A 21,208-nucleotide genomic window follows, 5' to 3' on the forward strand; every position below is an offset into this window, starting at 1 on the left:
CTGTTATTATGTAATTATAAAATTGAACTGAATGCTCAAAATAACTTTGTTTAAATTTGATAAATATTTATACTAGAAATATATTACCCTTTTTGTCTCTGAACATACAGTAAAAATGTGTATAATTGTACAGATACAGGATGTAAAGACATTTGGCTAGAAAAACTCTGCAGGATGGTGTATTTTCCATTTCTGAGGCTGGTCTACACAGTTAGGTTGACATAAGGCGACTTCCATCAACCTAATTCTGTCAGTGTCTACACTACAGCCTTCCTCCGGCTGATATAAGTGCCCTACTACACCAGCGTATTAAGTCCACCTCCACAAGAGGTATAAGACTTACCTTGGTGTAGTTAGGGCGATGCAGTGTCTGTGTAGAAGGAGGAGTTGTGAAATTGACAAGAAAGCTGGGCAGTTAGAGCCCAGCTGCTCTGTGCTCCCCTGAAGAGCTGTGCAGCTGGACCCAACTCCTGGCCAGGGCGAAAAGCCTGAGCAGCTTCAGACCCCTCTCCCCACCAGGAGCCAGGCGGCCTTGTCAGTTTCACAGTTCATTGAGCCATGAAATTGACAGAGCTGCCTGGCTCCCAGGGGGTGTGGGCGGGGGTGGAAAGGCAGAAGCTAGGGCAGCTGGATCCCACTCTCTGGGCAGCTTCCCCTGGCCCTTAGTAGGGAACAGGGAGGCGAAAGTGGTGGCAGTCCACCAAGAGCCTGGAAGCTGTGAGGAAGCGAGGCTCTTGGCAGGGAGCTGCCAGCAGAGCTGAGAGACCAGGCTCTCATCTCCCACACTGACCCTCTTAGGTCAGTGGAAGCGCTCCTGGTGACCCAAGGGGAGTAGTATGGACGTGCACCACTGCTCTAATTACTGTAGTGGCTGTAAGTCAACCTATGCTAGGTCGACTTAGGTTTCTAGTGTAGACATACCCTGAAAGGTAGCAGTTAAAATTCACAGGTGCTGACTGTCCAGGAGTTTGTTGCATTAGACCATTGTAATTTGCACTGACTATATTGTGTTACTACAGTCACTGTAAAATGGACAGCTCTTACAGTCTAAATTCTACATATGGGCTCCAGTATTGATGGTAGGCATGTTTCCTGCTCAGATTAGCTTTTTTTCCCCTTATTTGCTAAACAAAAGTTGCTGAAACAAAAAGTTAAAGTTTTAAGTTTAGCTCTGGTAGAGATTATTTCCAGGGCAGGACTGACTTACAGTAAATTTGTTCTGAGAATCAGACAAAGGAAGAAAAGGAAAAAATCCTGAATTTTGAACGAGGAGTTTCCCTGTCTCTTTGTCATTACTAGGCAGCAAACATACCACTGGTGTCAGAGTTTGGCATTGACGATATCCATTTTGATGACTTTTCACTCGATGTGGATGCCATGATTACGGCAGCCCTCCGGATGTTCATGGAGCTTGGAATGGTTCAGAAATTTAAAATTGACTATGAGGTAACCATCTGCTCTGTAAAGATACCTGCTGCTTTGTTTTGGCAGTGCTATGTACACATTTAGTAGCCCTGATACAATTTGTACTTTTTGTTTCAGACACTGTGTAGGTGGCTTTTGACAGTTCGGAAGAATTATCGAATGGTTCTGTATCACAACTGGAGGCATGCTTTCAACGTGTGCCAGATAATGTTTGCAATGTTAACTGTAAGTATTCAACTACAGGGACAGCCCTCAGAAGAGCTTTTATTATCACATTGTCTTATGTGTCTAAACATCTTTTTCAACATTTGTTTTCTAGTTATTCCGTTAATTTATTTGATAGCAATGTAAAAGGAATCAGAATATCCTAATTATGGCAGTACATCTCTGGCAACATTTTATAATGTGTTAGCAACAATGATCTCACAGGAACATTAAAATGACTAATAATTAACAGATGACAATGAGCAGGGTGCTTATTAGAGATCTTGATGTTACAGTAGTATGTTCATTTTCTGAAATCTTTGATTTTGCATTTATTTCTGCATGTGAAAATGAAGGTGACAAAAACATGGAAGAGTAGAATCCTATCAGCACAGTTGTTTGGTGTGTTGATATTTATCAGCTACTTCCCTACTTTCATCTAAATAGATGTAGGAGATGTTGCCTTATAAACCATCTTAAAAATGGTTTTCCTTTAGAGATGATCTAAATGGGCTCAGCAGCAGTCTCCACATATTGTTTTCTGCTATTCAGCAAACATATCTGTCAAAGGGTCTAACCTCCTTTCTGTATATAGACTGCTCCTGTTGATGTGAACAACCCCCCCACCCCAAATATCTCACCATATCAGAGCATTCATATTCAGAAGTTGATGGTGTAAATTCTGCAAGTACCGTTTTTAGATAACTGACCCCATCAGGTGTAAAACCCTGGTTCATAGGCTAGAGAAAAGGATTGTAGCTCTGATTATTTTTCTGTAGTTGTCTCCTTTTAGAGATTTGTTTTTAAAACTAGAGATGATCTAAAGCCAAAATTGTAAATCCAAATCCCTTCATTTCAGAAGAATACAGTCTGAATTCCTGGATCCAAACTTGCTCTGAAGATTTGTGGGTAGAACCAAAACTGGAAAGGGTTTACACTTTCTGGTGCAGATGCAGCTGAAACCTTATGAGAACAGCAGTTTGAGAGATTTCAGCCCAAGGGGGTGGAAAGCCTTGAGGATCCCTACTGTTCAAGGCAGTAGAAACTGGTCCACCATGAGATTTGCCCTGTTTTGAGCTAAAATTTAACATCTTGTGAGATTTAACTCCCCAAACTGAACATTAACCCTGATTCAGCCTCAAACTCTAGTGTAAATCTAATCTGTATCCAATCACACCCTCATTGGTTTATCTGTAGCCTTAAGAGAAGGCCTTGCAGTATAGTGTTTGTGCAAACATTTCCTCATATGTAGGTTGAAAAATGGCTATGAAAAGTTGCTAACGTTTAATCAAGTATATTGAGATATAAAGGGTGAATAACTTTAAAGATTTGCCTTAGGCACAGGGAATGAATCACATTAAGAGCCATACCCATTGCTAGAGAGTCATTTAAATAATTAGTTTCATTCGTCCTTTTCCAAAGGGTTTGCCTGTCCCCAGCATACATCTACCCAAATCAATAAACATGTAAGAAGCTGCACATATCTTTGCAAAACAACCTGTTCTCACTCTATGACTATTTGCATTTGAAATTGTATATCTTCATATTTACAAACCTGTTTTGGGGCAAAACTGTTGTTGTTTCTGGCAACAAACACAGTTTTCTGCAGAAAAAGTGATAAAATTTCTATCCTCTGGGCAAAACTGATCTTTCCACAGTGAATGATGATTTTACTGCTTTTTTTCCTATTTAAAAAACGTAGAGAGACTAAAACTTTTAAGCTCCCCTTTTTCCCCCCCTCAACAAACTTCTGAACTTTTTGGTGTTCTGCTGTTTTTACATTTATTTTTTAAACAGAGTCCTAATTTGGGAAGCAAATATTCTAATATTTGTGAGCAGGTAATACAAAAACTGGGACGACTGAGAGACTTGCTTTATCCAATTGGATTCAGATTAATCATTGGGAAAAAAAATCAAACCCAGCTTGGCTTGGTTGGATACCCACAAATCGATGCACCCAAAAAGCCCAGGCCACTGTTGAAAATGCCGGCCTCTTTGCTTTTCCATGGTCATACAGGAAGCCGGTGACTGACATATCAGAAATAGACCCCAAAAGTTCTGAATCATTTGTCCTGTGGTTTAGCCCAACAGCATCCAGCCGTTTGAATCAAGGCTGTGCGGAGAAGTTTCATCTATATCTTTTTCTACTTGAATACCAATTTTTATGATAAATGTGAGCTACCATAAATGGATGGTGGGCTATTATATTACTTTGTATGGCTATGCCATATGCTGATTTAGTCACTCTTCCGTTAATGGGATCTCTGTTGTACAATGCTAAAATGCTTACATCCTCTCAAGACACTCTAGGAGGAACTCCTGAAAATTAGTTGGGAATTGATGGCTCCCTCCATCCAAATATTTGCAGAAGAATAAGTAAAAGAACTGGAACATGTCGTTTACTGGGACAGCAGAATTCTAGGTGGTGAAATCTGAGATGAAATACATAGGATGTAAAAGTAGACTCGAGACAGAAATCTACCAGTCCAAGAATTAAACTGATTCATTGCATTTTGTTGACAATAATATATCAAAGAAATCAAACCACACAAGCAGTTTCATGGTATATTCCAACACATCTCCATTTTGGAGAATCCTGGTCTTATTTGTGGAGATTAGCAAGGAAGGGCTTTGCTGGAAACCAGGTGCATTGCAAAAATTGTGTACTCGTTCTCTAAAGGGAGAGGAAGGAAGGGTATGTGAGCATAGCTGCTTTTGAAGACTCCCACCACCTGACAGTCTATAACATACCATTTGCATCACTGATGTTGCTACTAGCAGTGTTTTCAGAGGAGGCTGCATAACCTGTCCTGTAACTGGATCAGATTGGGCCTGATCCAGGGCCCACTGAAGTCTTTCCACTGACTTCAATAGACAATGGATCAGGCCCTTAGCACTGCTGCACAAATAAGATCTAATGCATTCCCACAATACTCCTTTGAGGTAGGTAAGTATTAATATCCCTGTTATACAGGTGTGCAAAGTGAGGTAGAAAAATAAAGAGGTATGAAGCAATTCTAACACATCCAGCATTAGAACTCTGTCTCCTGGCTCATAGCTGTCTCAGACCACTAAACCACACAGCATTTCATAAGACAAAGTGTGTTTCATTACTCTTCCTGAGAGGAAGTAAATAGAGAGGTTCAGTGGGGAGAAAGATTTAGAGGCTAGAGAATGGCAGTCATTCTTACTTTTCTGATAGCTGGAGAGATGTTCAGATAAACAGAATTAAAATTGTTTCTACAGGCAAATCTACAGGGACGCTTTTCTGTATCTGAAATACTGTATCAGACACAGTGTATGAACCTTACACTAAACTTCACAAACAAGTTGATAAAATGCAGGCAAGTAGTAGTAGTACAAGTTTTAGAACATTAATTTTTCATGGTAAGGAAGGAAACCAGGATGCCAGACAAGCCACTGATATGCGTCTGAGGAGTAAAACCAAAGCCAGGACTAACTGCTTAACCATTTGAAATTGGACTGAATTAAATTCTGTGTATTTCTATCAAAGGCTACCAGTTTGTGTGCCACCTTTGCTCAACAAGTGCCACAAATGTCATTTATCATATAAACTGTCCTCTGGGTGGTGCTGTAATGCCAAGTTTTCAACATGCTGCTTTTTGTGTGTGTGTGTGTGTGTGTGTGGTGGGGGGAGGAAGCATTCCATCCTACCGGGAAGCTTCTTTTCATCTAGAGATGACTAAATAAACACCAAGCAGGGAAAAAAGATAGATCTTCTTGTTCTCTATAAAGACTTGACATCCAGTCTAGCAGGCCTAAGTCTTCACGTGCTTTGAGAATAGTTCTCAGAACCTAACTTCAGAATCCCCTCAAACATTGTATAAGATAAATATTTCAACCCAAACAAATAATCTAAATTTTTCAAACCATGCTCATTGTCATGGTTTGAAAAATGTTGAGCTCCTGAAAAACCCAAGAATGACTGTACAACTGATTGTAAGCAAACTGCTGAACAAGCGTTCCAATGGAATTTTGTTTACAGTGAGTCTGCTCCAGCTTTGATGTTGATTTCACTGAGAACAAGAGTGGATTCAGTGTGTGCCTCAGTTTGGGTATGGAGGAAGGTTAGTCTTGTGTATAAGGTACCAAACTAGCACTCAGTTGATCTGGGATCAGTTCCTGGTTCTGGCAGCGGCTCTCGGCATAACCATAGGCAAGTCACTTAATTTCTTGGTGCCTCAGTTTCCCCGTTTTAGAAATAATTCCCTATCAGGATTGTTGAGATAAATTCATGATTATATGGAAGGTGCTGAGGTAGTATACATAGAGATGTATAGGAGAGGTTTTAAGATATTTTGTACTTAAAATCTAGTATAATGTCTTTCAAAAAACATTCAGGGTTGTCTGTGCCAATGTCCCAAAAACATAAATGTTTTAACTAAATAAAAAGTAATACCAGTATCTAGCAGGCCCAAGTCAATGTACCTAAAATCCTGTATTACAAAAAAGGCCCAAAGGGAAGATCATGCCAAACTTAGAAGAAGATAGTGACTTCAAAATGATCTTGAAGGCTTGCTTGACTTTTCAAAAGATATTCATAATTTTCAAAAATAAGTTTGGATTCAAAGGGACAAAAGATCAAAACAATATTTTACAGGTATGTCAATTGTGATTAGTCTCTGTTATCCTGTTTTTCAAGACTAAGGATAGTTTGCTCTTGAAGTTAGTATTCATGCATTGAGTGGTTGTCCCATTAACTTGCTCTTTACCTGTAGTAATTTTTAGATAATTATTTTGTCTGCTGTCCATCACAGCCTTATTATATAAACCTTTATATAATTATATCTGAGCTGACCAGAAGAAATTGTGTTATTTCCCCTCCACCTCAAAATCTTTAATAGCTGTTTATGGAATATTAGAATTTTACAGAACTGACTGGTAACAAGGAAAAAGCCCACACTCACATTCGAATTTATGATGCTGCTTCCAGATGAGCTGAACTAGGGAAATGCAGTTCAGTACTAACCACAGAATACCCCAGCACACACACTCTTACATCCACAGATGCTGCTGTATGTTTCTTTAAATGCAGCTGTAATACACATTTAAAATCCATATTTGTGATGTCAGCAATCTGATTTCCAGAGATAGGCTGAACAATTTATTATTCAGGGGACAGTAGAGAGGTTTTCCAGACTGCACATTGTGTATATTTCAGTGGGATTTGGGCACTTAACTCTTAGATTCCTTTCAAAACCCAAGTCTTAATTGTTTATAGAGTCTACCTTTAGTCTAGAGTTGCTCCTAATTACGAACTGGTATTTGAACAGAATACATTAAAAATACATGTTAAATATCCAAAGGTGCTTCCAGAAAAAATGCTTACTCCTAGATTTCTGTGGCAGAAGGTTCTCTAAGGATATGTCTGCACTGCAATTAAATATCCATGGCTGGCCCATGCCAACTGACTTGGGCTTGTAGAGCTTGGGCTAAGGTGCTCTTTAATTGTGGTGGAGGTATTTCAGACTCAGGCTGGGGCCTGCACTCTAGCACCCTGCAAGGTAGGAGGATCCCAGAACTCAGGCTCTAGCCTGATCGTCTACCCTGCAATTAAGCACAGTTCCTTAGCCAGAGCCCAAGTCAGCTAGTACAGGCCAAGGGCATCCAATTGTAGGGTAGACATATCCTAAAGGTTCCTATACTACAATCATTGTACTCTATCTCTAACCCCTCTAATCTTCCATGGAAATCAGTGCTGTTGGCAAAATCAATCAAGAGAGCTATGGTTTTTCTGCATCACTGATTCAATGTGATAAAACTAAGAATGAACTATATAGGTCTTATGGTCTATAGTGTCTATTTTAGAGCGTTCTCAGGTATGCCTTACTGCAACATGGTGGTCTCTAAGTTCCCAGTTCTGCTCCCATTGAGGTTAGTGGCAAAATTCAAATGGATTTAAATAGAAACAGGATTCAGCCCTAACTATATGGAAATAAACCCACTGGCACCCCAAATGGATTGAACCACTTGAAGTTAATAGGAGTTTTGAATGTGTAAAGATAAGGGAACGGAATGCCAGTGCAGGGTACAGACCCATCATACCACACTTTTGTATTTCTAACTCATGAATACTCCCATTCACATCAATGAGACTACTCATGAATATGGCATGAGAACTGCTCACAGGACCAGGCCCTAACTTAGGGCATGTCCACACTGCCATGGCGGCAGGGATCAATACAGCGGCATTGATTGAGCAGGTCTGTATAGACCTACTCAGTCGATGGGAGAGTGCTCTCCCGTTGACTCAATTAGTCCACCTCCACAAAAGGTGGAAGGCAGCGTTGACAGGAGATGCTTGTCCGTTGACATAGCATCGTGAAGACACCGTGCTGTGCAGACATAAGTACGTCAACATGAGATACGTTAGTTACATTAGCTAACTAGCATATCTTACATCGACCCAGCACAGCAGTGTAGACCAGGCCTTCATCTGACCCACCCTTCAGCAATATTTATTTTTAAAAGTAAATGTGAAGGAAAAGTAAAGCAATAGATAATTAAAGTCGCATCCAGTGTGCAAATAACAAAACACATAAAAGTGGGGCAAGGTATAATGCGATTCATTTCCTCCCATGAAAGAATGACCTCCATAACTCACTTTAAGCTCTGCCACTCATGAGTTATGGGTCATTCATGTTCTGGTGAAAATAAATTCTATTACACCATCATCCATAGCTATGTATTTTTCCTCTCTACGCATAAATTTAAAAAGTGGGGGACACAGTCACTCTCTTCCTGCATTATGTGCAAAGCAGACATACTCCTACCATAACAATGTTTTTAAATTAAATGTTTTTATTAAGTGAAATATCCTATATCTATTTATATATTCCATGACAAGATATTTGATTTAATAAAAAGTTTAATTTATTCTTGCACTATTGCAACTGTTAGTAAATTGCTTAACCTGTAGCCCTGCATTTATGATGCAGGCTAAATCCTTGAATTCAGTCAAACCTTGTGTTAAGCAAAGCACTGTTTATTATGGCATCAGTTTTCCATTATAAAACTCCAGTTTTCAGTGGTTTATAGCTCAGCCATGGACATTTTCTTTGGACTGAAACTTGGCACATTGTGTTGTTAGGTTATTAGCTGTTTTATTTATAATTTTTTTAAATGGGACCTTCTTTATTCTTTGTTGTACAAGAGTAATCTTAAAAAAATAAAAATAGAAGACTGTATTTTTCAGATGCTTCCTCTGCTCTTGAAACTGTTATTGAAACTGATGTTTTAAAGGCAATTTATCTACAATTCATGAGCAACCATTTAATAATAGTCAAATTAATCTGTCTATGGACACTTCATGTGTAGATCTTCTTCCACATTTAGATTAGCCTTTTTTAAATGTAGACAGAGTCCAATCCTGCTTGGTGCAGAGCCCTCCCAGAAGGTGCTAGGCACCCTCAACTCCCACTGAAATGGATGGGAGTTGAGAACACTTAGCACCCTGAAGGATCAGTGGTACATTATAATCAGTGAATCCAAGCATCACCCCAGTCACTGAGAGTTCACATCCAACCCAAGGCAGAAATCTGAAGTAAAAAAAACTAGCCCATTCGAGCTAAAATGATCATGATTTGGCCTAAAGTATTTTCTGTATTTCTCATGTCTACTATGTCCTTTTTAGTGCTGAAGAATTCCAGTGCATTATTTAAGAACAATTTCCTCTCAGACTCATGCTGGGTATTTCTAGTAGAATTATGCTATTGAAGGTATATCCACCTAAAATCATGCAACATTGTTTCTAATTCCCTTGTTGCAGCTAACAAAACGGTCTCTGACTGCTTTAGTATTTGCATAGCTAGTAAAGTTTCTCGCTCTTAATCCACCTTTGATTTAGCTTCTAAGTTGTCTCCAACAATGTAGATTGACAAATATGGCACCTCAGGGTATAAGAAGTTCCTGTCTACTTAACAGTAATTTTAAAATGGGACTAATTTTGTTTTATGTTTTTCACATATGTAAACTAAGTTTCTCATCTTAGTGTGTAAGGATTGTTTTTATTTTCAGCTCTTTTCCCACTGCACCTTCTGGGTACTGAGGAAAAGAGTATTAAAAATGTGACAGAGATAATAATAGATCACTACAAGGACATTATCTGTTCCACTAACCATCTAGCATATAGCAGTGAATAGAATATGACAATAAAACATTTATCTTGTCCTTATCTGAAGGATGGTGGTTTCAAAACAAAGATGACTGTTACTCAATGGACTAACATTATCTATCCTTCCTGCTTCTGATAGTTATTTTTTTTATTCTCAGACAGCAGGATTTCAGGAGATTCTTACTGAAATTGAAATTTTAGCTTTGATTGTGGGATGTTTATGTCACGACCTTGACCACAGGGGAACCAACAATGCCTTCCAAGCCAAGTAAGTTATCTAATTCTTATTACTTTAATTTGTTTTCCTTCCATATTAGAGCAAAAGGTGACAGGGGATAAAGAATGAAGCTTTAATTTCAGGGCTCCTAGGCCAAGGCCAAGTATTCTATGCTTACATATAATGAGGGACTATCCATCTTTATAATTCCCTATTCTTTTTGGTAATTGCTGACTTGCCTTTTGTGTCATGCTGTTGATTTGAGTTGCCCCTTGTGAACTAACACCTAATGTAGAAATGAGATGCCAAACTTTGATGATCCCTCCAGTCAGAATATCTGCCAGCTCTGCCAACACTGAACATGAGAAGTATTGCAGATATCCCACTCTCTCTTTGGCTGCGGTGTTGGAATCATAATGAAACATTTTCCAGTTATTTAATAAATTTAAATAAAAGCACTTAAAACAGAAGCCATGGGTCCACAAAAGGGTGATATTCATTCCACCTACATGAAGTCCACATTTTCAGTCTTTGGCATGTGGAAGGGTTGCCACCAACCTAAAACCATGGTGGGGGGCATCTGTGCAATCTCTCCACAGCTGATGGGCTGAAATAGCTACCACAACTCTACCACACCAGCTAGGTGGAGTACTGGGTCCACTGGTTCCATGTAAACACAGGTATGTGGCTTTTCCCTTGGCCTACCCACAATGAGACTGTGGAGCTGGCTTGAAGACCTTTGATGTAGTGCATAGGGGGTGTGAAGGCACCACTTTGAGGCCAGCGGGTTGGTGGATATGCTGTAGAGCTTGTGTTAAACTTTCTTTTCAGTTTCTTGTATCTCTTAAGTGGAGTCTTTCACCTGCTGGACAGATCCCAGTGAATTTCATTTTAAAAGGAAATCTCATTAAGGGCTCCAGGACTTGATCCTGCAGCCCTTACTTAAACATTTACTCTTCACTGCCTCAGGCAATCCCCTCCTCCACACGATTGCTGGTAGAGGCAATATTGTGTAGTGGGGGGAGAGAGGGTTTATTCCCTTTCTTTATACCTATGGTGAGAAGAAGGTTCTCTTTTCCCAACACCCCCACCATCTGTGTTTGGAAGGGGGCAGGAAATCTCTCAGCTGAGCTCTTCCATGGCGCTGTCAGTCAGATAGATTTCTAATCTAGGACCTATATTGTTTCATTGGCTCGCTGACATAAAGGAAATGTGACCACCTGCAGATAACCAGAATCCAAAAAGATCATCGGGATTTTGCTGTCCCACAGATTCCTGGGCCACAGCATGGTTTTGTGGCTCCACACTGCTGCTAGTCCTGTGGACCAAGGGCAGAGGCAGCTTACTCACAGCTATTTGAAAGCCAGAGAGCTGCTGTGCTAACTTATTTCCCCTCCTCCCCAAACACACACGTTTTTGTGTGCAAAAAAGGAGCACGTGTGCCCAGTGTGTAGTGTAAATGGACTGCTTTGTTTCTTAGGGCAAATAGCTTCATTACATTCTACCCTTGTTGATGTTTCTGATGCACCCACTTAGCATTTCTTTAAACTGCTGTTTCCTCAAGCTATTGGTACTGCTGCTCACTCTCAATAAAACAATGACATTGTCTGGATCCTCACTTGCCAAGATGAGAAAAATCAATTGCAGTGCTCAACAGACAGGACTACTGGTGCACAGGTTACAAAGCTGCACAGGTTACAAAGCATCACCAGTTGCTTTATGCTGCCGGAGTCTTGCAGAGAAGCAGAAAAAGATGGGAAATCATGTAAGATAAATGGGAAAGCTTTGCTGATTGATGTTTATGATCCTAATTCACAAAAATTAGATTTATGTAGGATTTAAATCCCTATAGATTCAGGCTAGGATTAACCTAACCATTTCTCTATTGGTATGTTGTGTAATATTTCTCTTGGGAAGTTTGAAACAGAGGCATTAAGCACTTGAATACTATCATTTCCAGTTGTCGTTTGACAACCGAGTACAAAGAGGATACTGACTTTCTAATGCTATAAAGAAATTCCTGAAGACATTTAAGAGAATACATAACACACACATAAAATATCCCTGAAAAAAGAAGTTGTACCTCTCATAACAGCAGCTATGATTTATTTTTCCAAACTTATCTATAAAGTTAAGCACCACATTTTCCTATTTTATCTTAGTGCTGAGTACCAGTGTTTTGTGTGATGAAAGATCAAGAGGTAGATGATGGAAGCAACATAACAGTTCTCTGAAATTGCTCTGTTAGTACACCTCAACACTGTTTTCTCTAGGGATGATGTTTCCCACTTATCCCCCTCTCTATTACAGCTGCCCTGATGATTAAATATCAGTATGGTACAGCTTTGTAGTATATGCTCCTAAGAGACGCCTGCTATTCGTTTCTAGCATAATCTCTTATACTCATTTCTTTGGAAAGAAAACCCATCTTGTCGCTTTAGGCTGGTTCCCAGAAGTGAAATAGTGGTGGACATTAATCTACTCTGACAGTCCAATCCCACTCCCCTCCACCTTCCAACAATTCTCAATTTCATAATTACATTTCATAGTTTTTCTTCCTTTAAAGTTTCAGCTTAGAAGTTTTAAACTGTATGCTGTATATATTTTGCAGCCAGCCATTTATAAATGATAACCATGATTAGAAAAATATATTCTAAGAATGTTAAACTTTCCTTTTATGGTTTCAGCTTCTGTTTTTGCTTACTTGATTACCTTTTGAAATCACTCTGGCGTTGCCCACTGCAGGGACAGGATTTTAACTACTCTTGAGCCTCTTTTACAGCAGAGTTTTGCAAATGCCTGCTATCTATATACCATAGTTATCTGTATTAGGGACTGGCTTGGTACAGAGGAGAGGAAAAGGTGGTCTCTGCCCCCACAATATATATTACTTGTCTGTGTATCTATCTGTTTGTGAGTACACCGTTGCAACATATGTAGCATATACAAAACACCACCTAATTTGAAATTAAACTAATCTTGCTCTTGTTATTATAGACCGTAAAAAAGGCACCATCACTCCTGAATTTAAATCACTTAGGTACTTTTGAAAAGCTCACTCAAAATTTCTATATTGCTCAGGAGGAATTCTTAGCTGGTCAAAGCAGACTTAAAATTATAGACCTGCAGGTTCTGGACTCTGTTAATTGGGTCTAGCCATAAGGTAGTATATTGAACTGTGGAACTCTATCTCTGCATTTCCATAAGACATCACTTAAACTGTGTTTGGTAAGAGGGCAAATGCTAATTGCTGATTGTCCCTTCTTCTGTTTCAGGAGTGGTTCAGCTTTGGCTCAACTTTATGGAACTTCTGCTACTTTGGAGCACCATCATTTTAATCATGCTGTCATGATTCTTCAAAGTGAGGTACTAGGCTAGCTAGGTTATTGCTTTCACTGTGGGGTGATGCGCTGTTTCATCCCCAGGGGAAAGGAAATACACCCCATGCCCAAACTCTTTTAATGGTCCTTTCCTCTGGGCAGCCTTTATTGGCTACTACAAAGCTTACTTACAACACAACATAAAACAATTTAACTGCAACCACTGGTTGTTTTCCCCTGAGGCTCTCCCTGCCTCATCCAGCCACAGAAAAGGAGAACATACCCTTCCCCTGTATTGCCCTTGGACCATTCATTTCTTTATATATACCCTTCTCAGTCATCTGATAGTCAAGGAATTCTTAGTCCTTTCCCAGTTAATGTGCTTACCTTGTCACACTCACCTTCTATTGTAAAAATAAAAAAATTAAAGCATTAAATCTGCTTTCCTTTTATGGACAACCACAATATGTTTGTAGTGTTTAGTTTTGTATTTTTAATAACTGTTGTTGGGTTTATTACATATACTGCAGTAACACCCAAAGTGTGCTGGGAACTTTACAAATGCATGGGGAGGCACAATCCCTGCCCCGAGCTTACTTTTTAATTGTACACATGATGCGACACACTAGCGGGGTAATAATAAGTGGGGAGAAATAGGCAGGGGGCAGACAATGGTTACATTCTGGCTGCAAAACAATTTTCCAGAGTCATAAGCTTTTACAGTCCTTTAAAAATTGCCTTCTTGTAGGGCCCACAGGGTCTTTTTGCTGCCTAGGGCTCCACAAACGTAGCTTCTCCTGAGTGATTAAAGCTTGAATGTATAGTGAGATGGTGGAAAAGAGTCAGGGGGAGTGGAGAGCCTGTATTTTGAATGAAAAACTGATTTAGTGTCTGTGACTGCTCTAACATCAGCTTGCATGCCTGTGAGCAACAGCACAGATGAATCTTTTGGCAGCACAACAGAAAACCACAAAGCACAGCTCCAAAACCATTTGCTAAAAGGGAAAGATTGAGATGTATCCCTGGTTTTCCCTCCATCAGCTGGGTCTGTGCAGAGTCAGACCAAAGAATAAATCTTTTTGTAAGAGGCTGTAATTTCATCACAGTTAAGAACACAACCCAGCTTCTTGATTACATTAGGGCAGGAAGTGCTGGCCACTGTAATCTCAGTAGCATTAACTTTATTATTTTGCCATGGTTTTGCCATGATTCAGAAAAATTTCTCTGTAGTGAAATGGGACAGATTTACAGAGTTAGAAACCTTTTAAAAATCTATAATGATTATTAGCCCTTTACCTTCTCTCACTCTTTCATTACAGGGTCACAACATCTTTGCTAACTTGTCCTCCAAGGAATACAGTGACCTTATGCAGCTTTTGAAGCAGTCAATATTGGCAACAGATCTCACTCTGTATTTTGAGTAGGTATTGGCATTTTTTATATTTGACAAATGAAAATCCAAAGAACATTCTCTTAATGACCCATAAAGCACCAATGGGGATACATAATATATGAAGTTAGTGGTTAATTGTGGTTGGAGAGATTTAGTCTAACATTTATTTTATATTAGGCTAATGGAAGTTTCTCATATGCCCAAATAAGTTTCATTTTGAAATTCAGCAAAAGCTAAGACATGTCCTGTCGTCAGACTTGCAGCAATTGCAGAAGAGAGTAATAACCCAATCCTGTATTTCCTTTACACAAGATTCCCAAAGAGTGCCGGATTGTTTCTGTGGGCATTTTAGAAAATGCAAAGAGATTGTATTTTTTTAGCCCTTTTTAAATGTCTAGTCAAATCCCCAATGGTGTTATTTATTGTACTAAAAAAAATTGTTCTATTTAGTTACTGGGCCAGATGCTCAGGTGGTGTAAATCAAAGTAGCGCCATTTAAGACAAAATAGGATTATTTATATCAAATGATGATCCCTCCTGCAAAGTTTAACTGGATCAAGCATGACTGGAGGCATCCCACAAATGCAGTTACGTCATATTCCTTCTTGGTTTTCCTATCACACCTCCAGGTAGTCAAAGTAACGCCAGTTCTTCCATTTTCCTGGCATTGTGATTAGTTTAAAAAACACAAAAATGGGAGATTCAAACTGAGTAAATCAATGTCCAATAGGCAAATGGAGTCATGTGTGCAATTGTTGGCATCTCAGTCAAGTTTTACATGTCCTGAGCATCATACCTCCAACAAAGTAGGTCAGGCAGAATCCCACTTGCTGGCATGGCATTTGGGTAATTTACTGGGAGGAGTGCAATAGAATGTGCAATTGTAGCTCAACTCCTGCCCAGACACAACATTTCAGTGTATTAGAAAATAGCTTGTTGTCCATTAGCACCATACTTGCACTCTGCTAGATGGCATTTACTTACTGATTTTTGACCTTGTATGGAAGGGGATATGGATTTTTCCTTCCTCAGTCCTGAGTGCTGATGGCTTGATGCCAAACCAAGTTTCCAAAGAACTTCAGACAAAATCTTTTCCTCATAAGGTCTGTTAATCTCTCTTTAAAATATTGCATACTATTGGGCACTGATTTGAATGGTGCAAACAAAGCTTGCTCTGACTGCTTTTTGTGTTATTTCACTACTGCATTAAGATCTCACCTTCTGCTAATACTGGCCATCTCTCAGAGTACACTGCTTTCTTTTCTCCCCCATGGTAGCCTATGACTTTTCATAGACAAACGGAGGCATCCCCCTCTCAAAACAAAACTAAACATTTTTTCTAAAAATAGCTTCAAACAATAACTTCATCAAGGATGTTTCTTTAGGGAATGGAACACATACAGTGTGCCCTGGCTAGGAGAAAACGGCTTTCACAGCTGCTATCAACCTCACACTTTCTGGCCTTTCCAATCTATTATGTTGTCTGTGCAAATTGCTCTGGATTTTGAGGGAAAATAGGATATGGAAATTGCCAGTGGCTTGGAACAGTGATGTTAGGGCCCACAATAAGCACTCTGTATAGCCCCCAATGTCTTAGCACAAGTAGCTAGTGCTCCAAAAATGGTTGGCATTCACTGGTAAGGGAGTGTGGGCAGTTTGGCTGAGGGATGATGATGATGATGATAAATTTTGCACAGTTCCTGAACAGACTCCACCAGCAGGACTCCTGTGGAATTCCTGGAAGAGTATGAAGCTCTTGCTCGCTCGCTCTCTCTCTCTCAGCAAAAATACCCAGGAGAAGGCAAGCAGTTGCTGCTTTCCTTTGGGGGTAAATCCCTACCTGGGCACAGCAGCCCTTTCCACGTCCCGACATCAGAAGGCGTGAATCTGACTCAGCCTGCAAGATCAGGTTTTGTGTATCATCAAACAGCACTGATCTCAAACAACATGCAGTAACTGAGGCTCAAGAATATTCATTCTTGGGTTTTATTATTAACATTGATGTTCTGACTTATTCAGAATGTTTTCAGAAAATTAAGGCCTTGGCTTGAATTCTGCAAATAAGACATCTTTTTCCTCAGTATTATCACATATTAAGATAAAAACACCTTCTATTGTGCCATTTGTGCTAATAGAGCTACTTGTACTGTTCTCTGCTAATTGTACAATTTACTTTTAAGTGTGTTTGAAAACCACCACCATATAAGCTTTCTGACTGTACATGCATTTAAAAGCTAAAATATGCATACTGATTATTTTGAGCAAGCACATTCTTGCTGCATTGACATAATTTCTCAGTTTTCTGCCTCTTAAATGTCTTTCGGGGGAAAAATCAGCATTGCGGTATTCTTGGATCTCTATTGTACTGCTATTCATAAAGTTCACGTAGCACTTAGGGATTTGGTTCGTGATGCAGTACAAGTATAGATGGAGAAACTTGCTCCAGGTGTTGCATGTTTATAGGACTTTAACTAATGAACAAATAAAAAGATGACCTGCAAGTGAAAGATCAGCACTGAGATTTGTTAGATGTGTAGATATATTGATGATAAATTATCTCAAAGACTTAGTAGATAATTTAAGCAATTTTAACAGATACCTGCTCCTTAAAAGTCCCAGTGTAAACTGTTGTTCTTCAGCAAGCCTTTCAGGTCCATAGTTAGAAAGCTCTTTACAAACTAACACTGACAGCTGAAAATAGCATTGATGGGTTCCAGAGATGATTGGATATAATCATCCTTGGTTAGAACAAGAGTTACTATGATGGGTGAGGGAGAAATAGCCAACCCTCACATGAATATACTCACATAACTGTTCTCACCAAAAGTTATTTTAGAAAAGTTCTCTCTGTGATTCTTTCCAAATTATGTATCAGCTTTCTCTTTTAGATCTAGCTGATGAATGTCTTTTTATTTTTTTAAACTGGATTCTCATCTGGCAAAAGAGCCAGACAATTTTCCCTTGTACAAAAAGGGTCTCAATCCATTGCATTATCTCAATCACTAATATTACTATTAATAAACTCATTGCCAGCCTATTATGTACTTGTATCTCCTGTGAACTCCAGGTAATGTATGAAACCCAGTCTCCTGAAAACATTCTCTTGATACTACACACTCCCCCCCCTCTTTTTAACTGTGATACTTGCTAGTACAGTATGTGTTGCGAACCTACCAATGAAAATGTTGCTTATTGTGGACACTTACTGCTCTTTGCCATAAGTGGGTAAACTTTAAACAATACAAAGTCCTGGGGTTCTGACTCAGGCAGAATTCTCCTACCATTTAGGATTTTAACTGGACCCAGATGTTCTATTCCTTCTAGCAATGCATATTAAATAACCTTCCATTGTTCACTTTAACACTGTAGTTGTACAAGTATCCAGAGTTAACTTTATGCATAGAAATTCAGTTAAAAACCAGTACTTTTTGTTATTCAGCGAAATAAATTGGCTATTGTCAGGCAACATTCAATTACCAAAGATTTCCTGAAGTACACTACACCTGTTATAGCTAAGAATAAGTAGAAATGCATTTGGTTCAGAGCCCCAAAAATGACTTTTTCAGTTTTTGTTTATGAAAAGAGAAGGAAAAAAGCCATCTGCTTCTCTTCATCCCACTGGTGTCCTGGCACATTTTTGTCACATTTTTTTTTAAACTTAAGTGTCTTGAAGTCTCCACTAAACATGAAGTAGATCAGAAAAGTTTCAGAGGTGTTTTCTGAATTATCAAAGGTGGATGAGCTTTTGAATGCAAGCTTCTGTTTAAGCCCCAATCCTTCACAGGGGACCACTGTGGTAGTCTTTTCTGACCTCCTAAGTAATGTAAGTACCTAGATAGGTGGTATGAAGGATTCAGCGCTGCAATAAGATCTGGACAGGCACAGCAGCTGTAATGGGACTCTACAAGAATACAAGGGTTTGATTACAGGATTGAGCCCCTATTTCCTGAGATTCTCAAGTCAGGGAACTGTTATTGTTTTTGTCCGTTTAGTGCAATGTATACCCTTGACACTGTATAAATAATCAACAGTGAGATATAGGTGAGAATTATTGTCATTGCTAGACCAAGTAATCAGACAACAGGCAATGGAATAGAATTGAAAAAATTTGTAGCTATGAGGCTTTCATCCTTACAGCTCATGTTAGTAGTGGTCATATATGTACCAAAAGGGAAAAAAAAAATGCAGGTCCAGTAATAACATTTCATCCCTTATACTTTTCCTTAGAGTTTTTGAGTTTCCAGTGATTCAGGGCAAAATTTCAGTGACTGTAGGACCTTTATCTCTATTAAGCCAGCTTTGTCTTTATTAATGTATTTATGCTCAAATATTTCTCTTCAGCCCTCAAGCGGATTACAAAATAACTGATTATGTTTATTTCTGACACTCTCGAATGTCACTTGCATAGCTTTATTTACGGTAATTACAAAACTAGTCCTAGTGGATACCATGTTTAAGCACCCACTAAGGCAGCGTTAAGTTGTTTCCTCACACATGGCTGCTTTTCACAGATTGAGCCTTTCAGACGCTAGAATCTCTGAGGGGATTTAGTATGTTCCTACTGCATCTGTTCCCATGGAGCTTAAAGCAGCTCTGTTATTCAGAAATGTGTAGCTCACCAAAATGCCTTGAATCATCTATATTTTACATTACTGCTTTATGAATCTGCTTTTTTATTTCTGATGTCACAATGTTCAGGGTGGGCATGAGGGGTCACCTTTTCTTCTGAATTGTCGGTTTATTGCCCAGACAATATGTAGTGCCTAGGAACCAGCAATAACTGGAAATGAAAGAGTTATTAAATTTTGCTGTACTGATATTTCTTCTGGTAAGATTTTGGCAAGGAAATGTGTATTAAATAGAAAAACGTAAAAGGCCACCACCTCCGGCTGTGCTAATAACAATGTGTAGTTGCCAATGACCAGCCCAGGATTAGGTTGATTTAGGGTCTATGCGCCAGCTACTCTAGGCCATTAAAATTTTCATCATTGCAATATTTATTCCCACAGGGGCAGTTATGCCACCATGCCAGGAATCTGTGTGAAAGAAATGAATTTTGTTTTCTGCTTGTGTGACTTTGCATTGTATTAGCAACTTTTCTAAAGTGCAACCACTCTATCATATTTCATAAAACACACAGAAAGATTAGAGTGTCATTTTATCTGCTGCTTCATGAGTGTGCTAGCAATCTCTACATTAAATAAAAGGGGGTGGGGAAGGAATCATACAAATGTCATTAGAAAAATTCTGTGATTTGCTGCAAGTTAGTGAGATGTCTTTGTTGTTAATGCATTGTAATCTAACCCACAGAAAAAGTTCAATTATTTCTGTATTTAATTCTGTTCTTATAGATTCCAAGGCCAGAAAGGGTTGTTGTGATCATCTAGTCTGACCTCCTATATTAACCATAGAACTTCCGCAAAATAATTCCTAGAGCACAGTTGTTAGAAAAAACATCCAATCTCAATTTAAAACTTGTCAGTGTTGGAGAATCCACCATGACCATTGATAAATTGTTGGACTAGTTAATGACCCTTACTGTTAAAAAATGTATGCCTTATTTCCAGTCTGAATTTGTTTTGCTCCAACTTCCAGCCATTGGATCGTATTCTATCTCTGCTAGATTGAAGAGCCCATTGTTAAATATTTGTGTCCACTGTTGGTACTTAGAGACTAATCAACTCACCCCTTAACCATCTCTTTGTTAAGATAATGCTCATATCCCAGTCATAGGTTATTGGAGAGCCACCCATTATGCCTTAGAATTCGTAACTGAAGGACCTTTAAATAGGGGTGACTTTATCAAGATAATACAGGCTATTTAGGGCTTGCAGCATTTCTGCTAGGCCCCTACATGCCCCATTTTAAATTCTCTCCATTTGTAATGAGCAAGGGTGGACAGCACCAAGTGTATGAAATTCAAATTGAAGGTACAATTGTATGATTACACATTCAGATTGCACTTTCAAATGAACATACTGATGTATTTATTTGAATGTGCAATTAGTGCAGAAGTGGATACATTTCAGTGGTGGATGAAGTGGTTGATGTCTATACTTTCAGTCTAACTAGGCCTTCATTCAGCAGACTATAATGGCCTATAAGACGGTAAGACCCACTAAGATCCATTGTGCTAGGAATCTAACTATACTTTTGCTTGACACAAAGGCAGCAGGGTCCACTGTAGAAGAGGGCACAGGATTGGCACTCAGGAGAGTTGGGGTAGCAGAGGTATGTCTACAAAGCATTTTGAAGCAAGCCTCAGGCTAGAAGCCTTTTAGAATGCTAGTGCAAGTAGTTGTATAGAAAGCGCTGTGAAGTTGCAGCTGGGGCTAAGGCTGTGAAGCATATGGAGAGGGGTGGGCTTCAGACCCTTAGCTGCAACTTCAAAGTTGTTTCTATACAGTTAGTTTTAGAGTGCTAGTGCTCTGTTCACTCAGGCTGGAGGCTCACAGCAAAATGTTGTGTAGCCATACCTCTGGAGTCATAGAATCATAGAATCATAGAATATTAGA

At 39.2% G+C, this 21,208-nt stretch overlaps 1 protein-coding gene across 1 annotated transcript in view; it reads left to right on the forward strand.

Moving 5' to 3' along the window:
• The window catches only part of PDE11A (phosphodiesterase 11A), a 191,312-nt gene that overhangs the window by 131,706 nt on the left and 38,398 nt on the right, over positions 1 to 21,208 (forward strand). Inside the window, exons 11-15 of the mRNA XM_067549179.1 lie at positions 1,300 to 1,446; positions 1,543 to 1,650; positions 9,922 to 10,031; positions 13,256 to 13,346; positions 14,620 to 14,720. Of these exons, the coding sequence (XP_067405280.1) occupies positions 1,300 to 1,446; positions 1,543 to 1,650; positions 9,922 to 10,031; positions 13,256 to 13,346; positions 14,620 to 14,720 (557 nt within the window). The remainder of the gene's footprint in view (positions 1 to 1,299; positions 1,447 to 1,542; positions 1,651 to 9,921; positions 10,032 to 13,255; positions 13,347 to 14,619; positions 14,721 to 21,208) is intronic.

The sequence above is a fragment of the Emydura macquarii genome, unplaced genomic scaffold (genome assembly GCF_026122565.2).
Source record: "Emydura macquarii macquarii isolate MOO-44397 ecotype Brisbane River unplaced genomic scaffold, CSIRO-AGI_Emac_v2 contig_1253, whole genome shotgun sequence".
Lineage (NCBI taxonomy): Eukaryota > Metazoa > Chordata > Testudines > Chelidae > Emydura > Emydura macquarii.